The 16,941-nt window shown below is 48.3% G+C and overlaps 1 protein-coding gene across 2 annotated transcripts in view; it reads left to right on the forward strand.

The window, feature by feature from the left end:
* The window catches only part of MEI1 (meiotic double-stranded break formation protein 1), a 95,285-nt gene extending 78,566 nt beyond the window's left edge, over nt 1-16,719 (forward strand). Inside the window, exons 25-31 of one of the 2 annotated variants that reach the window (XM_038756406.1) lie at nt 2,331-2,412; nt 2,626-2,801; nt 4,880-4,961; nt 9,618-9,724; nt 10,805-10,936; nt 13,771-13,880; nt 16,513-16,719. In XM_038756406.1, coding sequence (XP_038612334.1) covers nt 2,331-2,412; nt 2,626-2,801; nt 4,880-4,961; nt 9,618-9,724; nt 10,805-10,936; nt 13,771-13,880; nt 16,513-16,558 — 735 coding nt within the window. In that variant the 3' untranslated portion in view covers nt 16,559-16,719. The remainder of the gene's footprint in view (nt 1-2,330; nt 2,413-2,625; nt 2,802-4,879; nt 4,962-9,617; nt 9,725-10,804; nt 10,937-13,770; nt 13,881-16,512) is intronic. The other variant, XM_038756407.1, reaches the window with a different exon arrangement.
* Nucleotides 16,720-16,941: the final 222 nt, after the last annotated feature.

The following is a 16,941-nucleotide window of genomic DNA, read 5'->3' on the forward strand; positions in this document are numbered from 1 at the left end:
GCGGCCCTTGGAGTTTTCCTGAGGATCCGCCGAGGGCCGGGCGGCTTTGGCTCGCTCTCTCCCGAAAACGGAGTTCTCCAGAGAAGCAGTGTGGCCTAGTGGCTAGAGCCCAGGCTTGGAGGTCAGAAGGACCTGAGTTCTGATCCCGGCTCTGCCACTTTGTCTGCTCTGTGTCACCTTGGACAAGTCACTTCACTTCCCTGGGCCTCAGTGACCTCATCTGGAAAATGCGGATTAAGACTGGGAACCCCTTGTGTCCAACCTGTTTAGTTTGCATCTACCTCAGCGCCTAGAATAATAATAATAATAATAATGGCATTTATTAAGTGCTTACTATGTGCAAATAAGCGCTGAACAGTGCTTGGCACAGAAAAATGCTTAACAAATACCTTTATTATTATCATTATTTTTACGCTAGGTTTGAGGTCTCCATGAGAGGGCTTCCTTTAACAGTATCAATCAATCAATCAATCGTATTTATTGAGCACTTACTGTGTGCAGAGCACTGGACTAAGCGCTTGGGAAGTACAAGTTGGCAACATATAGAGACAGTCCCTACCCAACTGTGGGCTCGCAGTCTAAAAATCTAACATTATTCTGGATGGACAGACACTGAACCTTAGTCAGTATCCCAGGCTTTAGAGCGAGGCTGAGGGGCGCCTATCAATTCATCATTCATTCATTCGGTTGTATTTATCAAGCACTCACTATGTGCAAAGCACTGTACTATTTTATTCTATTTATTTTATGTCGTTAATATGTTTTGTTCTGTTGTCTGCCTCCTCCTTCTAGACTGTGAGCCTGCTGTTGGGTAGGGACCGTCTCTAGATGTTGCCCACTTGGACTTCCCAAGCGCTTAGTCCAGTGCTCTGCACACAGTAAGCGCTCAATAAATACGATTGAATGAATGAATGTACTAAGCATTTGGGAGAGTACAATATAACAACAAACAGACACAATCCCTGCCCACAGTGAGCTTTACTGAGTGCTTGCTGTCCATAGAAAAGTAGCATGGCCTTGAGGAAAGAGCACAGGACCTTGGTTCTGCTCCTGGCTCCTCCACTTATCTGCCGTGTGACCTTGGGCAAGTCATGTAACTTCTCTGTGCCTCAGTTCCCTCATCTGCAGAATGGGGATTCAATACCTGTTCTCCCTCCTACTTAAACTGTGAGCCTCCTGTGGGACCTGATGATCTCATAGCTAGCCCAGTGCTTAGTAGGCTGGTTGACACATAGTAAATGCTTGCTTTGCACATAGTAAGCGCTTAATTAGTGCTATCATTATTATTATTATAAATACTACAGTTATTACCTTATGCAGAGCACTGTACTAAGCATTTCGGCTTTCCCTAGCGTTTTCCATCAAACTTACCGACAGGTGTTGATTTCTCTGCATCATAGAAAGCAGCCAGAAACCAGAACTGAAGCAGAGAAATGGGCATGATAGTAGAGGAATGGGAATGGTAGCATGGGGGCCAGTTTTCTCTCTCTTCTTTTTTATTTTAAAGGTGTTGAGTGCTTACTATGTAGCCGTCGCTGTACTAAGCAATGGGATACAAGATAATCAGGTTGGGGACACAATCTACGTCTCACAGCCTTATTCCTCGTTTTAAAAATGGGGTACCGGAGGTTCAGAGAAGTTAAGTGACTTGCCCAGGGGAGCTGGGATTGGACCCCAGATCCTCCTAGACCCAAACTCTTTCCACTAGGCCACACTGCTTCTCGATCTCGGAGCTGGACTGCTGGGGGAGAGGGAATCTCTGCCCATCCGCCAAGCTAGCTCTCTTCCTCCCTTCGAGGCCCTACTGAGAGCTCACCTCCCCCAGGAGGCCTTCCCAGACTGAGCCCCTTCCTTCCTCTCCCCCTCGTCCCCCTCTCCGTCCCCCCATCTTACCTCCTTCCCTTCCCCACAGCACCTGTATATATGTATATATGTTTGTACATATTTATTACTCTATTTATTTATTTATTTATTTTACTTGTACATACCTATTCTATTTATTTTATTTTGTTAGTATGTTTGGTTCAGTTCTCTGTCTCCCCCTTTTAGACTGTGAGCCCACTGTTGGGTAGGGACTGTCTCTATATGTTGCCAATTTGTACTTCCCAAGCGCTTAGTACAGTGCTCTGCACATAGTAAGCGCTCAATAAATACGATTGATGATGATGATGATGAATCATGGCACATTGCCTGGCCTTCGCATCTCAGTGTTCTTCTCTTTTACGAACTTCAGCGGGGAAGAGAGAAAAGCGAAGGCGTGAGAGACAGTGAGCTGCCAGGGCGGAGATACGGATTCTTCTTTAGTCTCTTCGTGGCTCTCTTCCGGACAGGTGCATCAGACGCTCTCGGTGGCTTTGGATAAAATCTTGAAAATCCTCATCTTTTGGGAGAAGAAGGACGGACTGTTCTTAGGTACCTGCTGCCAAAGTTGAGGGGGTGGGGGGAAGGGGAGAGGGGGCTTCTTTCTGGATTCCCCAAAAGAGGCCCTTCTCACAGCCCTATTTGCCCAGACTAGTTGGCGTCCGAGCGCCTGTTCCCCTCGTTGCTTCTTATAAGAGGAGGAGGAGGAGGAGGGGAAGGTGGCTGGCTAGGGGAGGCCGAATTAAGGAGCCCTTCTCCATCCAGCCAGCATCCTGAGGTTCCTGCGGACGGCCCTCCGGCAGGACTTCTCATCCACCTCCGTGCTGGTCACCGGTTCCAAGCCAGACCCGCTGCCCCATCCTGAAGACGCCTGCCTCGCCCCGCTCTCAACGCGTCAGGTCTTCTCCCTCGTCATAGGCCTTCAGAATCTCTTACTCCAGGTAACCCTCTGATGGGAGGGAAGCGGGGAGGAAGGGAGGGATGGAAAGGAAGGAGGGAGGGAGGACGGGAGAGACGGAGGAGGGAGGGAGAAAGCCGGGGAGGAAGGAGGGAGGGAAGGAATGAGCCCACCGGTCAATGCATTTCGGAAATGAAGGCAGCTGAAATGGTGGAGAGTGAGGCATTGTCTCTCCTGGCCCCCCGTTTCAGGAGGGCAGAAATGACGATCAATCAATCCATCAATCAATCGTATTTATTGAGCGCTTACTATGTGCAGAGCATTGTACTAAGCGCTTGGGAGGTACAAATTGGCAACATATAGAGACAGTCCCTACCCAACAGTGGGCTCACAGTCTAAAAGGGGGAGACAGAGAACAAAACCAAACATACTAACAAAATAAAATAAATAGAATAGATTTGTACAAGTAAAATAAATCAATAAATAGAGTAATAAATATGTACAAACATATATCCATATATACAGGTGCTGTGGGGAAGGCAAGGAGGTAAGATGGGGGGATGGAGAGGGGGACAAGGGGGAGAGGAAGGAAGGGGCTGAGTGTGGGAAGGCCTCCTGGAGGAGGTGAGCTCTCAGCAGGGCCTTGAAGGGAGGAAGAGAGCTAGCTTGGCGGATGGGCGGAGGGACTGGGGTCATTCCAGGCCCGGGGGATGACGTGGGCCGGGGGTCGATGGCGGGGCAGGCGAGAACGAGGCCTAACGGGGAGGAGATTAGCGGCGAAGGAGCGGAGGGTGCGGGCTGGGCTGGAGAAGGACAGAAGGGAGGTGAGGTAGGAGGGGGCCAGGGGATGGACAGCCTGGAAGCCCAGGGTGATTTGTTAAGCGCTTACTATGTGCAAAGCACTGTTCTAAGCGCTAGGGGGGATACAGTGTGATCAAGTTGTCCCACGTGGGGCTCACAGTCTTCATCCCCCTTTTTACAGATGAGGTAACTGAGGCTTAGAGAAGTTAAGTGACTTGCCCAAGGTCACACAGCAGACTTGTGGTGGAGCCGGGGTTCGAACCCAGGACCTCTGACTCCAAAGCCCGGGCTTTTCCCACTGAGCCACGCTGAAATGAGAAGGAGGAGAGACTTGGGTGGGTTAGGGCCTTGTATGGCTTGTAATAGTAATAATGATTGTGGTATTTATTAAGCAGCGCCAGCCTGGGAGTCAGAGGCCCCGGGTTCTAATCCTGCCTCGGCCACATGCGTGCTGGGTGATCTTGGGCAAGTCGCTTCGCTTCTTTGTGCCTCAGTTCCCTCGTCTGCAAAATGGTGATACAATCCCGATCTCCCTCTCTCTTATAACGTGAGCCTCCTGTGGGCTCTTATTCTGTATCTACTCCAGCACTTAGTACAGTGCTTGGCATATAGTAAGAGCTTAACAAGTGTCATTATCATCATCATCATTATTATTATCATTATTGTTTATTAATTTTGTTATTCATTATTTATTTATCGTTATTATTCACAATAATGATAATAATGAATGATGGTATTTGTTTAAGTGCTTACTATGTGTCGAGCACTGTTTTAAGCACTGGGGTAGATACAAGCTAATCAGGTTGGACACAGTCCCTGTCCCACATTCATTCATTCATTCAGTCATATTTATTGAGGGCTTACTGTGTGCAGAACACTGTACTAAGCTCTTGGGAAGTACAAGTTGGAAAATAACACTCTGCTCGAACTGTGATGGCTCACAGTCTAAAAGTCCTGAAGGACCGAGTCGAGTGCCCTCTCAGCTCTCCTGTCGGGGTCACGCAGGGCATCACTGGCCATGAGCCTAGGCTGTTGTCTGTCTCTTTTTTTTAATGGCATTTATTAAGCGCTTACTCTGTGCAAAGCACTGTTCTAAGCGCCAGGGAGGTTACAAGGTGATCAGGTTGTCCCACGGGGGGCTCACAGTCTTCATCTCCACTTTCCAGACGAGGTAACGGAGGCCTAGAGAAGTTGAGTGACTTGCCCAAAGTCACAAAGCTGACAAGTGGCAGAGCCGGCATTTGAACCCATGACCTCTGACTCCAAAGCCCGGGCTCTTTCCCGCTGAACCGCGCTGCTGACTGCTGTCTGTCTTTGCAGAAGGACCGGATGCTGACGGCCGCTGTCGTCGGCTGCCTGGAAGCCCTGCTGGATTTTCTGCACACCAAGAGCCAGGATGTCGGTAAAGACCTATTATTTATTTTACTTGTACATATCTATTCTATTTATTTTATTTTGTTAGTATGTTTGGTTTTGTTCTCCGTCTCCCCCTTTTAGACTGTGAGCCCACTGTTGGGTAGGGACTGTCTCTATATGTTGCCAATTTGGACTTCCCAAGCGCTTAGTCCAGTGCTCTGCACACAGTAAGTGCTCAATAAATTGATTGATGATGATGATGATCCCCGCAACCCACCGTCACCGCCCCACTACGGATTCTCCCCAGCGCCGTTCCTTCCTCCGCCCTTCCAATGAGGGACGGGTTCCGTATGGGGAATTCCCATTTTGTAACGTCCTTTGGTGCCCCAGGCCACCAGAAAGGCAGGCTGAAAATTATAGTGGGGGAAAAAGGTTAGGTTTCCCGATCCCGTGGGTTGTAAGACACAAAACTAGACCACTGGGAGAGGATGCGGCATCTCCATCTCTGGAAATTTTAAATCAATCAATCAATCGATCGTATTTATTGAGCGCTTACTATGTGCAGAGCACTGTACTAAGCGCTTGGGAAGTACAAATTGGCAACATATAGAGACAGTCCCTACCCAACAGCATAGACGGTTGTCTTTCCGGGGTGGATGGAGTGTCAGACTGAGCCCCCTTTTTCCTCTCCTCCTCCCCATCCCCCCCACCCTACCTCCTTCCCCTCTCCACATCACCTGTATATATGTTTGTACAGATTTATTACTCTATTTATTTTACTTGTACGCATTTACTAGTCTATTTATTTTGTTAATGACGTGCATTTAGCTTTAATTCTATTTGTTCCGACGTCTTGACACCCGTCCACTGGTTTAGTATTGTTGTCTGCCTCCCCCTTCTAGACCGTGAGCCCATCGTTGGGTAGGGACAGTCTCTAGATGTTGCCGACTTGTACTTCCCAAGCGCTTAGTCCAGTGCTCTGCACACAGTCAGCACTCAATAAATACGATTGAATGAATGAATGAATGACCTGGGGGTGGGGGATTGATCCGATGACCTCTCAAGAGCCGCTCCAGCCCTTTGACTCTGTGCCTGGATCCCTTGGGAGACAGGGGTGGATGGAAAAGTCGTTCTTGTTTCAGTTACTTATTCCTTTCGTTCCCAAGTGGGAGTGGGAGAGAAGCTGTGTGGCCTAGTGGACAGAGCCCGGGCCCGGGAATCAAAAGACGAGGGCTCTAATCCCAGTCTGCCACTCTTGTCTGCTGTTTGACCTCAGGCAAGTCGCTTCACTTCTCTGTGCCTCAGTTCCCCCATCCTTAGTGGAAAGAGCCCGGGCTTTGGAGTCAGAGGTCAGGGGTTCAAATCCCGGCTCCGCCAATTAATAATAATAATGATGGCATTTATTAAGCGCTTACCATGTGCAAAGCACTGTTCTAAGCACTGGGGAGGTTACAGGGTGATCATGTTGTCCCACGGGGGGCTCACAATCTTAATCCCCATTTTACAGATGAGGGAACTGAGGCCCAGAGAAGTGACTTGCCCAAAGTCACACAGCTGACAAGTGGCGGAGCCGGGATTTGAACCCATGACCTCTGACTCCAAAGCCCGGGCTGTTTCCACTGAGCCACACTGCTTCTCTATCAGCTGGGTGACTTTGGGCAAGTCACTTCACTTCTCTGTGCCTCAGTTACCTCGTCTGTCAAATGGGGATTAAGACTGTCAGCCCCCCAAGGGACAACCTATCACCTTGTAACCTCCCCAGTGATTTGAACAGTGCTTTGCACGTAGTAAGCGCTGACTTATTTATTATTATGTGCGGAGCTTTCCGGTCTACTTCTAGACCAGAAAGCAGAAGTGCTTAGAAATAAACCGTTGCAACAAGACCGTCCTACAATAAGACTTTGGGACGTTCCTCCTGGCCCTGCCAACTTGTACTTCCCAAGCGCTTAGTCCAGTGCTCTGCACACAGTAAGCGCTCAATAAATACGATTGATTGATTGATTGATTCAGTTAGAGGCTTGAGTTGGGTGTGACTCCCTCCTCACACGCAAAATTAGCTGCCCTGAGGTGACGACGACGTGTTTTGTGATGATGGTAGCAGCCGGAAAGTTAGAATCCCTAGGGGCCATGCCCCCTCTGCCCTCGGTCAGGACCACCTCCAGGCCAGGAGTCCTGAGGAGCACCCCCCCATTCATTCATTCATTCAATCGTATTTATTGAGCGCTTACTGTGTGCAAAGCACTGGACTAAGCGCTTGGGAAGTCCAAGTTGGCAACATATAGAGGCGGTCCCTACCCAACAGTGGGCTTACAGTCTTCAAGGGGGAGACAGACAGCAAAACAAAACACATTAACAAAATAAAATAAATAGAATAAATATGTACAAGTAAAATAAATAAATAGAGTAATAAATAGGTACTAAGCGCTTGGGAAGTCCAAGTTGGTGACATATAGAGCCGGTCCCTACCCAACAGCAGGCTCACAGTCTAGAAGGGGGAGACAGACAACAAAACAAAACATATTAATGAAATAAAATAAATAGAATAAGTATGTACAAGTAAAATAAATAAAAGATTCATTCATTCAATCATATTTATTGAGCACTTACTGTTTGCAGAGCACTGGACTAAGCGCTTGGGAAGTACAGGTTGGCAACATATAGAGGCGGTCCCTACCCAACAGCGGGCTCACAGTCTAGAAGGGGAAGACAGATAACAAAACAAAACCTATTAACAAAATAAAATAAATAGAATAAATATGTACAAGTAAACTAAATAGAGTAATAAATAGGTACTAAGCGCTTGGGAAGTCCAAGTTGGCAACATATAGAGATGGTCCCTACCCAACAGTGGGCTCACAGTCTAGAAGGGGGAGACAGACAACAAAACGAAACATATTAACGAAATAAAATAAGTAGAATAAGTATGTACAAGTAAAATAAATAAAAGATTCATTCATTCATATTTCTTGAGCGCTTACTGTTTGCAGAGCACTGGACTAAGCGCTTGGGAAGTACAGGTTGGCAACATATAGAGGCGGTCCCTACCCAACAGCGGGCTCACAGTCTAGAAGGGGAAGACAGATAACAAAACAAAACCTATTAACAAAATAAAATAAATAGAATAAATATGTACAAGTAAACTAAATAGAGTAATAAATAGGTACTAAGCGCTTGGGAAGTCCAAGTTGGCAACATATAGAGATGGTCCCTACCCAACAGTGGGCTCACAGTCTAGAAGGGGGAGACAGACAACAAAACGAAACATATTAACGAAATAAAATAAGTAGAATAAGTATGTACAAGTAAAATAAATAAAAGATTCATTCATTCAATCATATTTCTTGAGCGCTTACCGTTTGCAGAGCACTGGACTAAGCGCTTGGGAAGTACGAGTTGGCAACATATAGAGGCGGTCCCTACCCAACAGCGGACTCACAGTCTAGAAGGGGGAGACAGACAACAAAACAAAACCTATTAACGAAATAAAATAAATAGAATAAGTATGTACAAGTAAAATCAATCAATCAATCAATCATATTTATTGAGCACTTACTGTGTGCAGAGCACTGTACTAAGCGCTTGGGAAGTACAAGTTGGCAACATATAGAGACAGTCCCTACCCAACAGTGGGCTCACAGTCTAGAAGAGGAAGACAGAGAACAAAACCAAACATATTAAATAAACATATTAAATAAACATATTAAATAAAAGATTCATTCATTCAATCGTATTTATTGAGCGCTTACTGTTTGCAGAGCACTGGACTAAGCTCTTGGGAAGTACAAATCGGCCACCTATAGAGACGGTCCCTACCCAACAGCGGGCTTACAGTCTAGAAGGGGGAGACAGACAACAAAACAAAACCTATTAATGAAAGAAAAAAAATAGAATAAATATTTACAAGTAAAATAAATAAATAGAGTAATAAATAGGTACTAAGCGCTTGGGAAGTCCAACTTGGCAACATATAAAGATGTTCCCTACCCAACAGCGGGCTCACAGTCTAGAAGGGGGAGACAGACAACAAAACAAAACCTATTAACGCAATAAAATAAATAGAATAAATATGTACAAGTAAAATAAATAAAAGATTCATTCATTCAGTCGTATTTATTGAGCGCTTGCTGTGTGCAGAGCACTGGACTAAGCGCTTGGGAAGTCCAAGTTGGCAACATATAGAGGCGATCCCTACCCAACAGCGGGCTCACAGTCTAGGAGGGGGAGACAGACAACAAAACAAAACCTATTAACGCAATAAAATAGAATAAATATGTACAAGTAAAATAAATAAATAGAAAAATAGGTACTAAGCACTTGGGAAGTCCAAGTTGGCAACATCTAGAGATGGTCCCTATCCAACAGCGGGCTCACAGTCTAGAAGGGGGAGACAGAGAACAAAACAAAACCTATTAACGCAATAAAATAAATAGAATAAATGTGTACAAGTCAAATAAATAAAAGATGCAAGTACTTAAAAGCAAGTCAGCCATTAAATAGAGATAGACACGTCCTATATTGACCTCAGGGGAGATGGAGAACAGTTATTCTGCAGCGGGTGACCAGATGGAATCCCTCTTTTCAGGATGAAAGGTTCTCACCTCCCATTCCCACGCGCGGTTACGCCTTCCCGAATAAAAGATTTAGACCAGATCTTAAATCCCCCAGTGCCTCACTTCTTAGCCGGTGTCTTTGGCTCTTGCAGCATTCCACGTGGCCTCTCAGCCCTGGAACCGGTTTTTGTTCCTCCTACTCATGGATATCAGAAATAACTCCTTCCTTAGCTCCGAGATCCTGATGCTCATGACTGTGGTGAGTGGAGGAAGGGCTGGGGTCTAAGGGTGATGGGGCCAAGGGGGCTGGGGACTATGGGAAGTTGTTATATAATAATAATGATGATGATGATGGTATTTGTTAAGCGCTTACTATGTGCCAAGCACTGTTCTAAATGCCGGGGTAGATACGAAGTCATCAGGTTGTCCCACGGGGGGCTCACAGTCTTCATCCCCATTTGACAGATGAGGGAACTGAGGCCCAGAGAATAATAATAATAATAATATAATAATAATAATAATAATAATAATAATAATAACAATAATAATAATAATAATAATGCTGGCATTTCCAAGGCCCTACTGAGAGCTCACCTCCTCCAGGAGGCCTTCCCAGTCTGAGCCCCTTCCTTCCTCTCTCCCTCGCCCCCCTCTCCATCCCCCCATCTGACCTCCTTCCCTTCCCCACAGCACCTGTATATATGTATATATGTCTGTACATATTTATTACTCTATTTATTTATTTATTTTACTTGGACATATCTATTCTATTTATTTTATTTTGTTAGTATGTTTGGTTTTGTTCTCTGTCTCCCCCTTTTAGACTGCGAGCCCACTATTGGGTAGGGACTGTCTCTATATGTTGCCATCTTGTACTTCCCAAGTGCTTAGTCCAGTGCTCTGCACACAGTAAGCTCTCAATAAATACGATTGATTGATTGATTGATTGATGTGGCTGATTTCTTCTTTCATTCACTCATTCAGTCGTATTTATTGAGCACCAGAGCACTGTACTAAGCACTTGGAAACTACAATTCGGCAATATATAGAGACAGTCCCTACCCAACAGCGGGCTCACAGGCTAGAAGGTCCCCGCTCCTCCTCCTCCTCCTCAATTGTATTTATTGAGCGCTTACTGTGTGCAGAGCACTGTACTAAGCGCTTGGGAAGTACAAGTTGGCAACATCTAGAGACAGTCCCTACCCAAAAGTGGGCTCACAGTCTACCCTCCCAAGAGCTTAGTACAGTGCATGCAGTAAGCGCTCAGTAAATACGACCGGCTGGCTGACTCCAGGTGAAACCTCCCTCCTGGCCTGCTCGGCCTCTTCTCTGGTTTCAGTTTGCGAAGTTCCCATGCGGCCACATCGTCCCCTGGGAGGACGTCCGCCTCATGCTGCAAGAGGCGAGCAGGACCGAACTGTCGGAGCTCCCCGATGACACGGCCCGGGCCATGCGCGGTCTCCTTTTGCAGGTGACGGGGCTGGCGGGGATGGATTCGGGGAGAGAGGATGGAGAGGGAGCGGATCCCTTCTCTGGGAAATCCAGAGAAGAGTAACGTTAAGCATGGAGTGGTGGCTGGGAGTACAGACGTGGGCCTGTGAGCCTGCTGTTGGGTAGGGACCGTCCCTATACGTTGCCAACTTGTACTTCCCAAGCGCTCAGTACAGTGCTCTGCACACAGTAAGCGCTCAATAAACACGATTGAGTGAATGGGATTGGAAGGTCACGGGCTCTAATCCCGGCCCTGCCACTTCTCTGCTGTGTGATCTTGAGCAAGTCACTCCACTTCTTGGCAACCTGATCTGGAAAATGCGGATTAGTAATAATAATAATAATGATAGCATTTATTAAGCGCTTACTATGTGCAAAGCACTGTTCTAAGCGCTGGGGAGGTTACAAAGTGATCAGGGTAGGGACTGTCTCTATATGTTGCCAACTTGTACTTCCCAAGTGCTTAGTACAGTGCTCCGCACACAGTAAGCGCTCAATAAATACGATTGATGATGATGATGATGATCAGGTTGTCCCATGGGGGGCTCGCAGTCATCACCCCCATTTTGCAGATGAGGTAACCGAGGCCCAGAGAAGGGAAGTGACTTGCCCAGAGTCACACAGCTGACAAGTGGTGGGGCCGGGATTTGAACCCGTGACCTCTGACTCCAAAGCCCGGGCTCTTTCCACTGAGCCCACGTGGGGCAGGATCTGGGCCCAACCCGATTTGCTCATATCCACCCCAGCGCTTAGTACAGTGCCTGGCATATAGTAAGCACTTAACAAATGCCACAGTTGTTATTATTAAATCCAGGCATTCTTTGGGAGAGAGATGTTCCCCGGGGCAGGAGAATCCCCGTGGCTTTGGCTTTGTTACCGGCTTCCGTTTTCCCGGCTGTGGGCGGGGATGAGTGATGTGAAATAACTGCACGAAGCCAGACCACCGGCTCTTCCCCCAACCCCTGGACAAAATCCAGAGAAGCAGCGTGGCTCAGTGGAAAAGAGCCCGGGCTTTGGAGTCAGAGGTCATGGGTTCAAATCCCGGCTCCGCCACATGTCAGCTGTGTGACTTTGGGCAAGTCTCTCTGGGCCTCAGTTCCCTCATCTGTAAAATGGGGATGAAGACTGTGAGTCCCACGTGGGACAACCTGATCACCTTGTAAATTCCCCAGCACTTAGAACAGTGCTGTGCACATAGTAAGCGCTTAATAAATGCCATTAAAAAAAACAAAAAGTCCCAGGAGCCAATTGACCGCCGCCGCCTGGCTTCCTGCCTATCTGTCTCCTCTTTCATCTCAACAGTAGCACCTCCGAATACTTGTTGTCCCGTAAGTCTCTGGTGTCATTGACTCCCCTCTCATTTTCCTCTCCCAGTTCAGTCTGTTGCTAAGCGTCAGGATTCTTCATCATCATCATCATCATCAATCGTATTTATTGAGCGCTTACTATGTGCAGAGCACTGTCCTAAGCGCTTGGGAAGTACAAATTGGCAACATTCTTCCTCTGTAATTCCCAGATGGGCCCCATCCTACCCACCCCGGCCCAAGCCCTCCTCTCCCGGCTGCACCTTGCCTGTTTTGAAGCCCACCACTCCCTTCTTCCGACATTTCCAATGGGTTTCCTGATTGCTTTTTGTATAAAACAGAAACTTTGAATGACTTCAAGGGTCTCCATCCACTGGCTCCCTCTTACCGACCTGCTCTCTCCCTCCACTACAGCCCGGTTTGTGTTCTTTGCTCCTCTCAAACACTTCTCCTGAGTAATCCTTGCTTTCCTGCCCGGACAATCCCATCCATGTAGGTTCACCAAATTCTGGCCTTTCTGGCCTTTAAAAAGTTACCTCTTCCAAAAGCGCTTAGAACAGTGCTCTGCACATAGTAAGCGCTTAACAAATGCCATAAAAAAGGCATGCCCCTCTTAAATCCCTCTACCGCCCCAGTCATAATAATAACAGTAATAATGGCATTTATTAAGAGTTATTGTATTTAGTAATTGCTTGCTATGTGTCAAACACTGCCGAGCATGGGGTAGGTATAAAAGGCTTAATAATATAATAACAATCCCTTCCCCGCAGCACCTGTATATATGTATATATGTTTGTACATATTTATTACTCTATTTATTTTACTTGTACATATCTATTCTATTTATTTTATTTTGTTAGTATGTTTGGTTTTGTTCTCTGTCTCCCCCTTTTAGACTGTGAGCCCACTGTTGGGTAGGGACTGTCTGTGTGTGTTGCCAACTTGTAGTTCCCAAGCGCTTAGTACAGTGCTCTGCACACAGTATGTGCTCAATAAATACGATTGATTGATTATGGTACTTGTTAAGCACTTACTATGTGCCAGGCACCGTACTGAGCGTTGGGGTGGATACAAGCAAATCGGGTTGGACACACTCCCTGTCCTATATGGGGCTCACGGTCTCGATCCCCATTTTACAGATGAGGGAACTGAGGCCCAGTGAAGTGACTTGCCCAAGGTCACACAGCAGACAAGCGGCGGAGCCGCGATTAGAATCCATAATTCCCAGGCCTGTGCTGTATCCAGTAGGCTGTGTTAAGGTTGGACTCAATTCTGGTCCACAGTGGAAGAAAGAGGGAGGGCAAGTACCGTATCCCCACTTTTGAAAGAGGAAACTGAGGCACAGAGGGTAAGTGGCATGTCCGAGGCCAGAGCCAGGGCTAGTAGCCGAGCTTCCTGACTCCCAGCCCCCAGCTCTTTCTACTAGATGGCTCTTCCTTCCCCTCTGTGAGAGGAGACACAGAGGATGGAGGGTCTCGGGGGGCCTTTTTCTTCCATTTTTGATTCTCAGCTGCAGAAGGTGCAGTCTCCCAGTGATCCAGAAGCAGCCGGGACCGTTCAGACCTTGCTGGAAGGTCTGGCCAGAAGGACCTCTGCCCAGCAGCCCCATCAGGATATGCTGTATCCTTCCCAAAGACCAACCCCTGGCCCGTGGCCGGGACATTTGGGAGAAGAGAAGAAAGGGTTGGTCAGGGGGAGGGGGGTCAGAGGCCCAGCTGAGCCTGCTGCTCCAGGGTATCTCCCACGTGATGTCCTTTTCCTCAGGGTAAGAAGTTATCACCTGCATTTTTTCAGCTCCGTCAGCCCGGAAAAGCCGACTGCGGCATCCAGGACGGGAAGGGTCATCATTAGTGGCTTGTAGGGTGAAGAAAAGGTTACAGCTACTTGGTTGTTGACAACTACAGAGTGGCTTCTGCAAGTTTGTCTCCCGCACCCGCGGGAGACTCTAGGAACTGGGCCTGGGTGGTTGGGGGGTGGCAGATGTGGATTCGTGAACCTCAGGAGCCCTCCCCAGTCCCACTTCATTCTCCAGGAAGACCCCTCAGGTTGGGCCGGGGAGCCTGTGGGATGATTCCGGTAGGGACAAGCCGAGATCCTCTTCCCCATCACCCAGGAGACCCAAAGACCAACCCGTGACCTGTGGCCAGGACATTTGGGAGAGGAGAGGAAAGGGTTGGTCAGGGAGGGAAAGAGATGGGAGTGACTGCCTGACACAAAAGCCCCTTACCACTTCAGGGCCCCTGGGGAGAGGCCGTGGGTTTGCATCCCCGCCTCTCCTCCGCACCTAAGGTGAGGTTCAGAGACGATAGATGATCGTCTCAATCTGTCAGTGGATTGAGCCCTTACTTTGTGCGGACCACTACACCTGGGAGAGAACAATACAGTCAGTAGACATGATCCCTGCCCTCAAGGAGAATAGCCCATGCTGATGAGCTACTAGGACTTGCATCAACTAGGGTCAACCCTGAAGATTGTCCGGGAGAATTGCACTTAATTTCTCCCTGAGAGAGAGAGTTTGTGTGTGTGTGTGTGTGAGTAGGGCAGAAGACCTCCCCCTTACTCTGCTCCTCAGGCAGTTCTGGAAGGAATCACCTCAAGGCTGGGGCCAAACCTGCCATCAGGCCCACACCCAGATCGATTGGATCTCAAGCAAAAACTCCTCCCCCTGGGCTTCCAGGCTGTCCATCCATCCCCTCGCCCCCTCCTCCCTCACCTCCCTTCTCTCCTTCTCCAGCCCAGCCTGCACCCTCTGCTCCTCTGCTGCCGCCAACCTCCTCACCGTACCTCGTTCTCGCCCGTCCCACCGTCGACCCCCGGCCCACGTCATCCCCCGGGCCTGGAATGCCCCCAATCCCTCCTCACATCCCCCAAACTAGCTCTCTTCCTCCCTTCAAGGCGCTACTGAGAGCTCACCTCCTCCAGGAGACCTTCCCAGACTGATCCCCCTTTCTCCCTCCTCCTCCCCATCCCCCCTGCCCTACCTCCTTCCCCTCCCCACAGCACCTGTATATATCTTTGTACCGATTTATTACTCTATTTTCCTTGTATGTATTTACTATTCTATTTTGTTGATGTGCATCTAGCTTTATTTCTATTTATTGTGATGACTTGACACCCGTCCACATGTTTTGTTTTGTTGTGTGTCTCCCCCTTCTAGACCGTGAGCCCGTTGTTGGGTAGGGACCGTCTCTAGATGTTGCCAACTTGGACTTCCCAAGTGCTTAGTACAGTGCTCTGCACATAGTAAGCACTCAATAAATGCGATTGAATGAATGAATGGAAATGGGAGAGGGGAGAAATCGCTTAGTCCACAGTTCATAAATGACTACTGACACTTTATTGACCCCCTCTCCTCCCACTGTCCCTGTTGAGGGCACTTGTTAGATGGAGATACGTGGAGGTGGCTATGTGCGGGATCAGGGAACGCTGCGCGGTGCAGTCCGCACTTACCCCTCCGATGGGAGACCATTTTGCCGGCTCTTGGTGTTAGAGAAAGAGGGCTCTGTTCCTCATCACTTAAATGGAATGATTTAGAGGGGGCCTTACCGTGGCTAAGCCTCTTTTCTTTGCACACGGTCAGCTTCGATAAATGTCACCCCGGCGACGGCGTTAGGTTTCTCGCCCCCCCTACTCTCGTGTCTATCTTTCTCTCCCGGGTCGCGTCCTGTCGTCTGACCTCTGAGAGCAGATTGAGAGAGTCGTGGATGGCCCGTGCCAAATGGACCACTTCGCTCTGCGTCCTGAGGAATTGTCGAGTCTGAGCTCTTGATTCCTAGATGAAGTAGAGAGTGTCCTGGGGGTGACTTAAGCAGGAGATTGGAGATTTAAAGTAAAAGACACGAGCCACGAGAGCTGCCCCCCGCACTTGGCGCCTAGCACGAGCTCAGTCTTCTGTATTCCTTTTCACCAAAGGATTGGGTGAAAAATTAAGTGGACAAATTAAGTTTAAGGAGAAAGAACGTTGGATGATGGGTCATTAACGCCTCACTGTGAGGGGCGGCAGACTGGGGACCCATTCTTCGACCGCGGCCTTCCTTTCTGATTCTGCAGTCTTCTAGATTGTGAGCCCACTGTTGGGTAGGGACCGTCTCTATGTGTTGCCAACTTGCACTGCCCAAGCGCTTAGTACAGTGCTCTGCACACAGTAAGCGCTCAGTAAATACGATTGATTGATTGACTTGCGGTCCCGCTCTGTCCGCTCGAGGGTTCCCCTTGACCTCCGCCTGTTTTCCTTTCATGCCCTTGATGTCAGATGCCTGAGGGGAGTGGCCGTGTCCCTCGCTCACTTGCGAGACTGAACCAGCGGGAGATGCGCGGGAAATCGGGACGAGAAGGGAAAGAAGACAAGGCAGCTCCCAACTGGTTACGTCGGAACCTGGAAGTCACCCGCAGCCGAGAGGCTTGTTGATTTTGTTGTTGAAATGCAACCAGGGAATAAAAACATGTCATTCTGCTTTTACCCCCGGGCGTGTCCGTCAGAAATAGCTAATCTTCGCTCTGAGATTGGAGGGTCCAGGGCTGATTCGTCTCCAGCCTCCTGGTACTTGACGTGTCTCCAAGGGGCAATTTGTTCCCTAGTTAGGATCTAATCACTGGACGGGAATGCCCCGGAGACATCGATTTTACCCGATTTAGGGAGGGATTAGTGTTAGCCTAACACGCGAGAGGGCTTTCCGGCCTC

The sequence above is a fragment of the Tachyglossus aculeatus genome, chromosome 14 (genome assembly GCF_015852505.1).
Source record: "Tachyglossus aculeatus isolate mTacAcu1 chromosome 14, mTacAcu1.pri, whole genome shotgun sequence".
In the NCBI taxonomy this organism is placed as follows: Eukaryota; Metazoa; Chordata; class Mammalia; order Monotremata; family Tachyglossidae; genus Tachyglossus; species Tachyglossus aculeatus.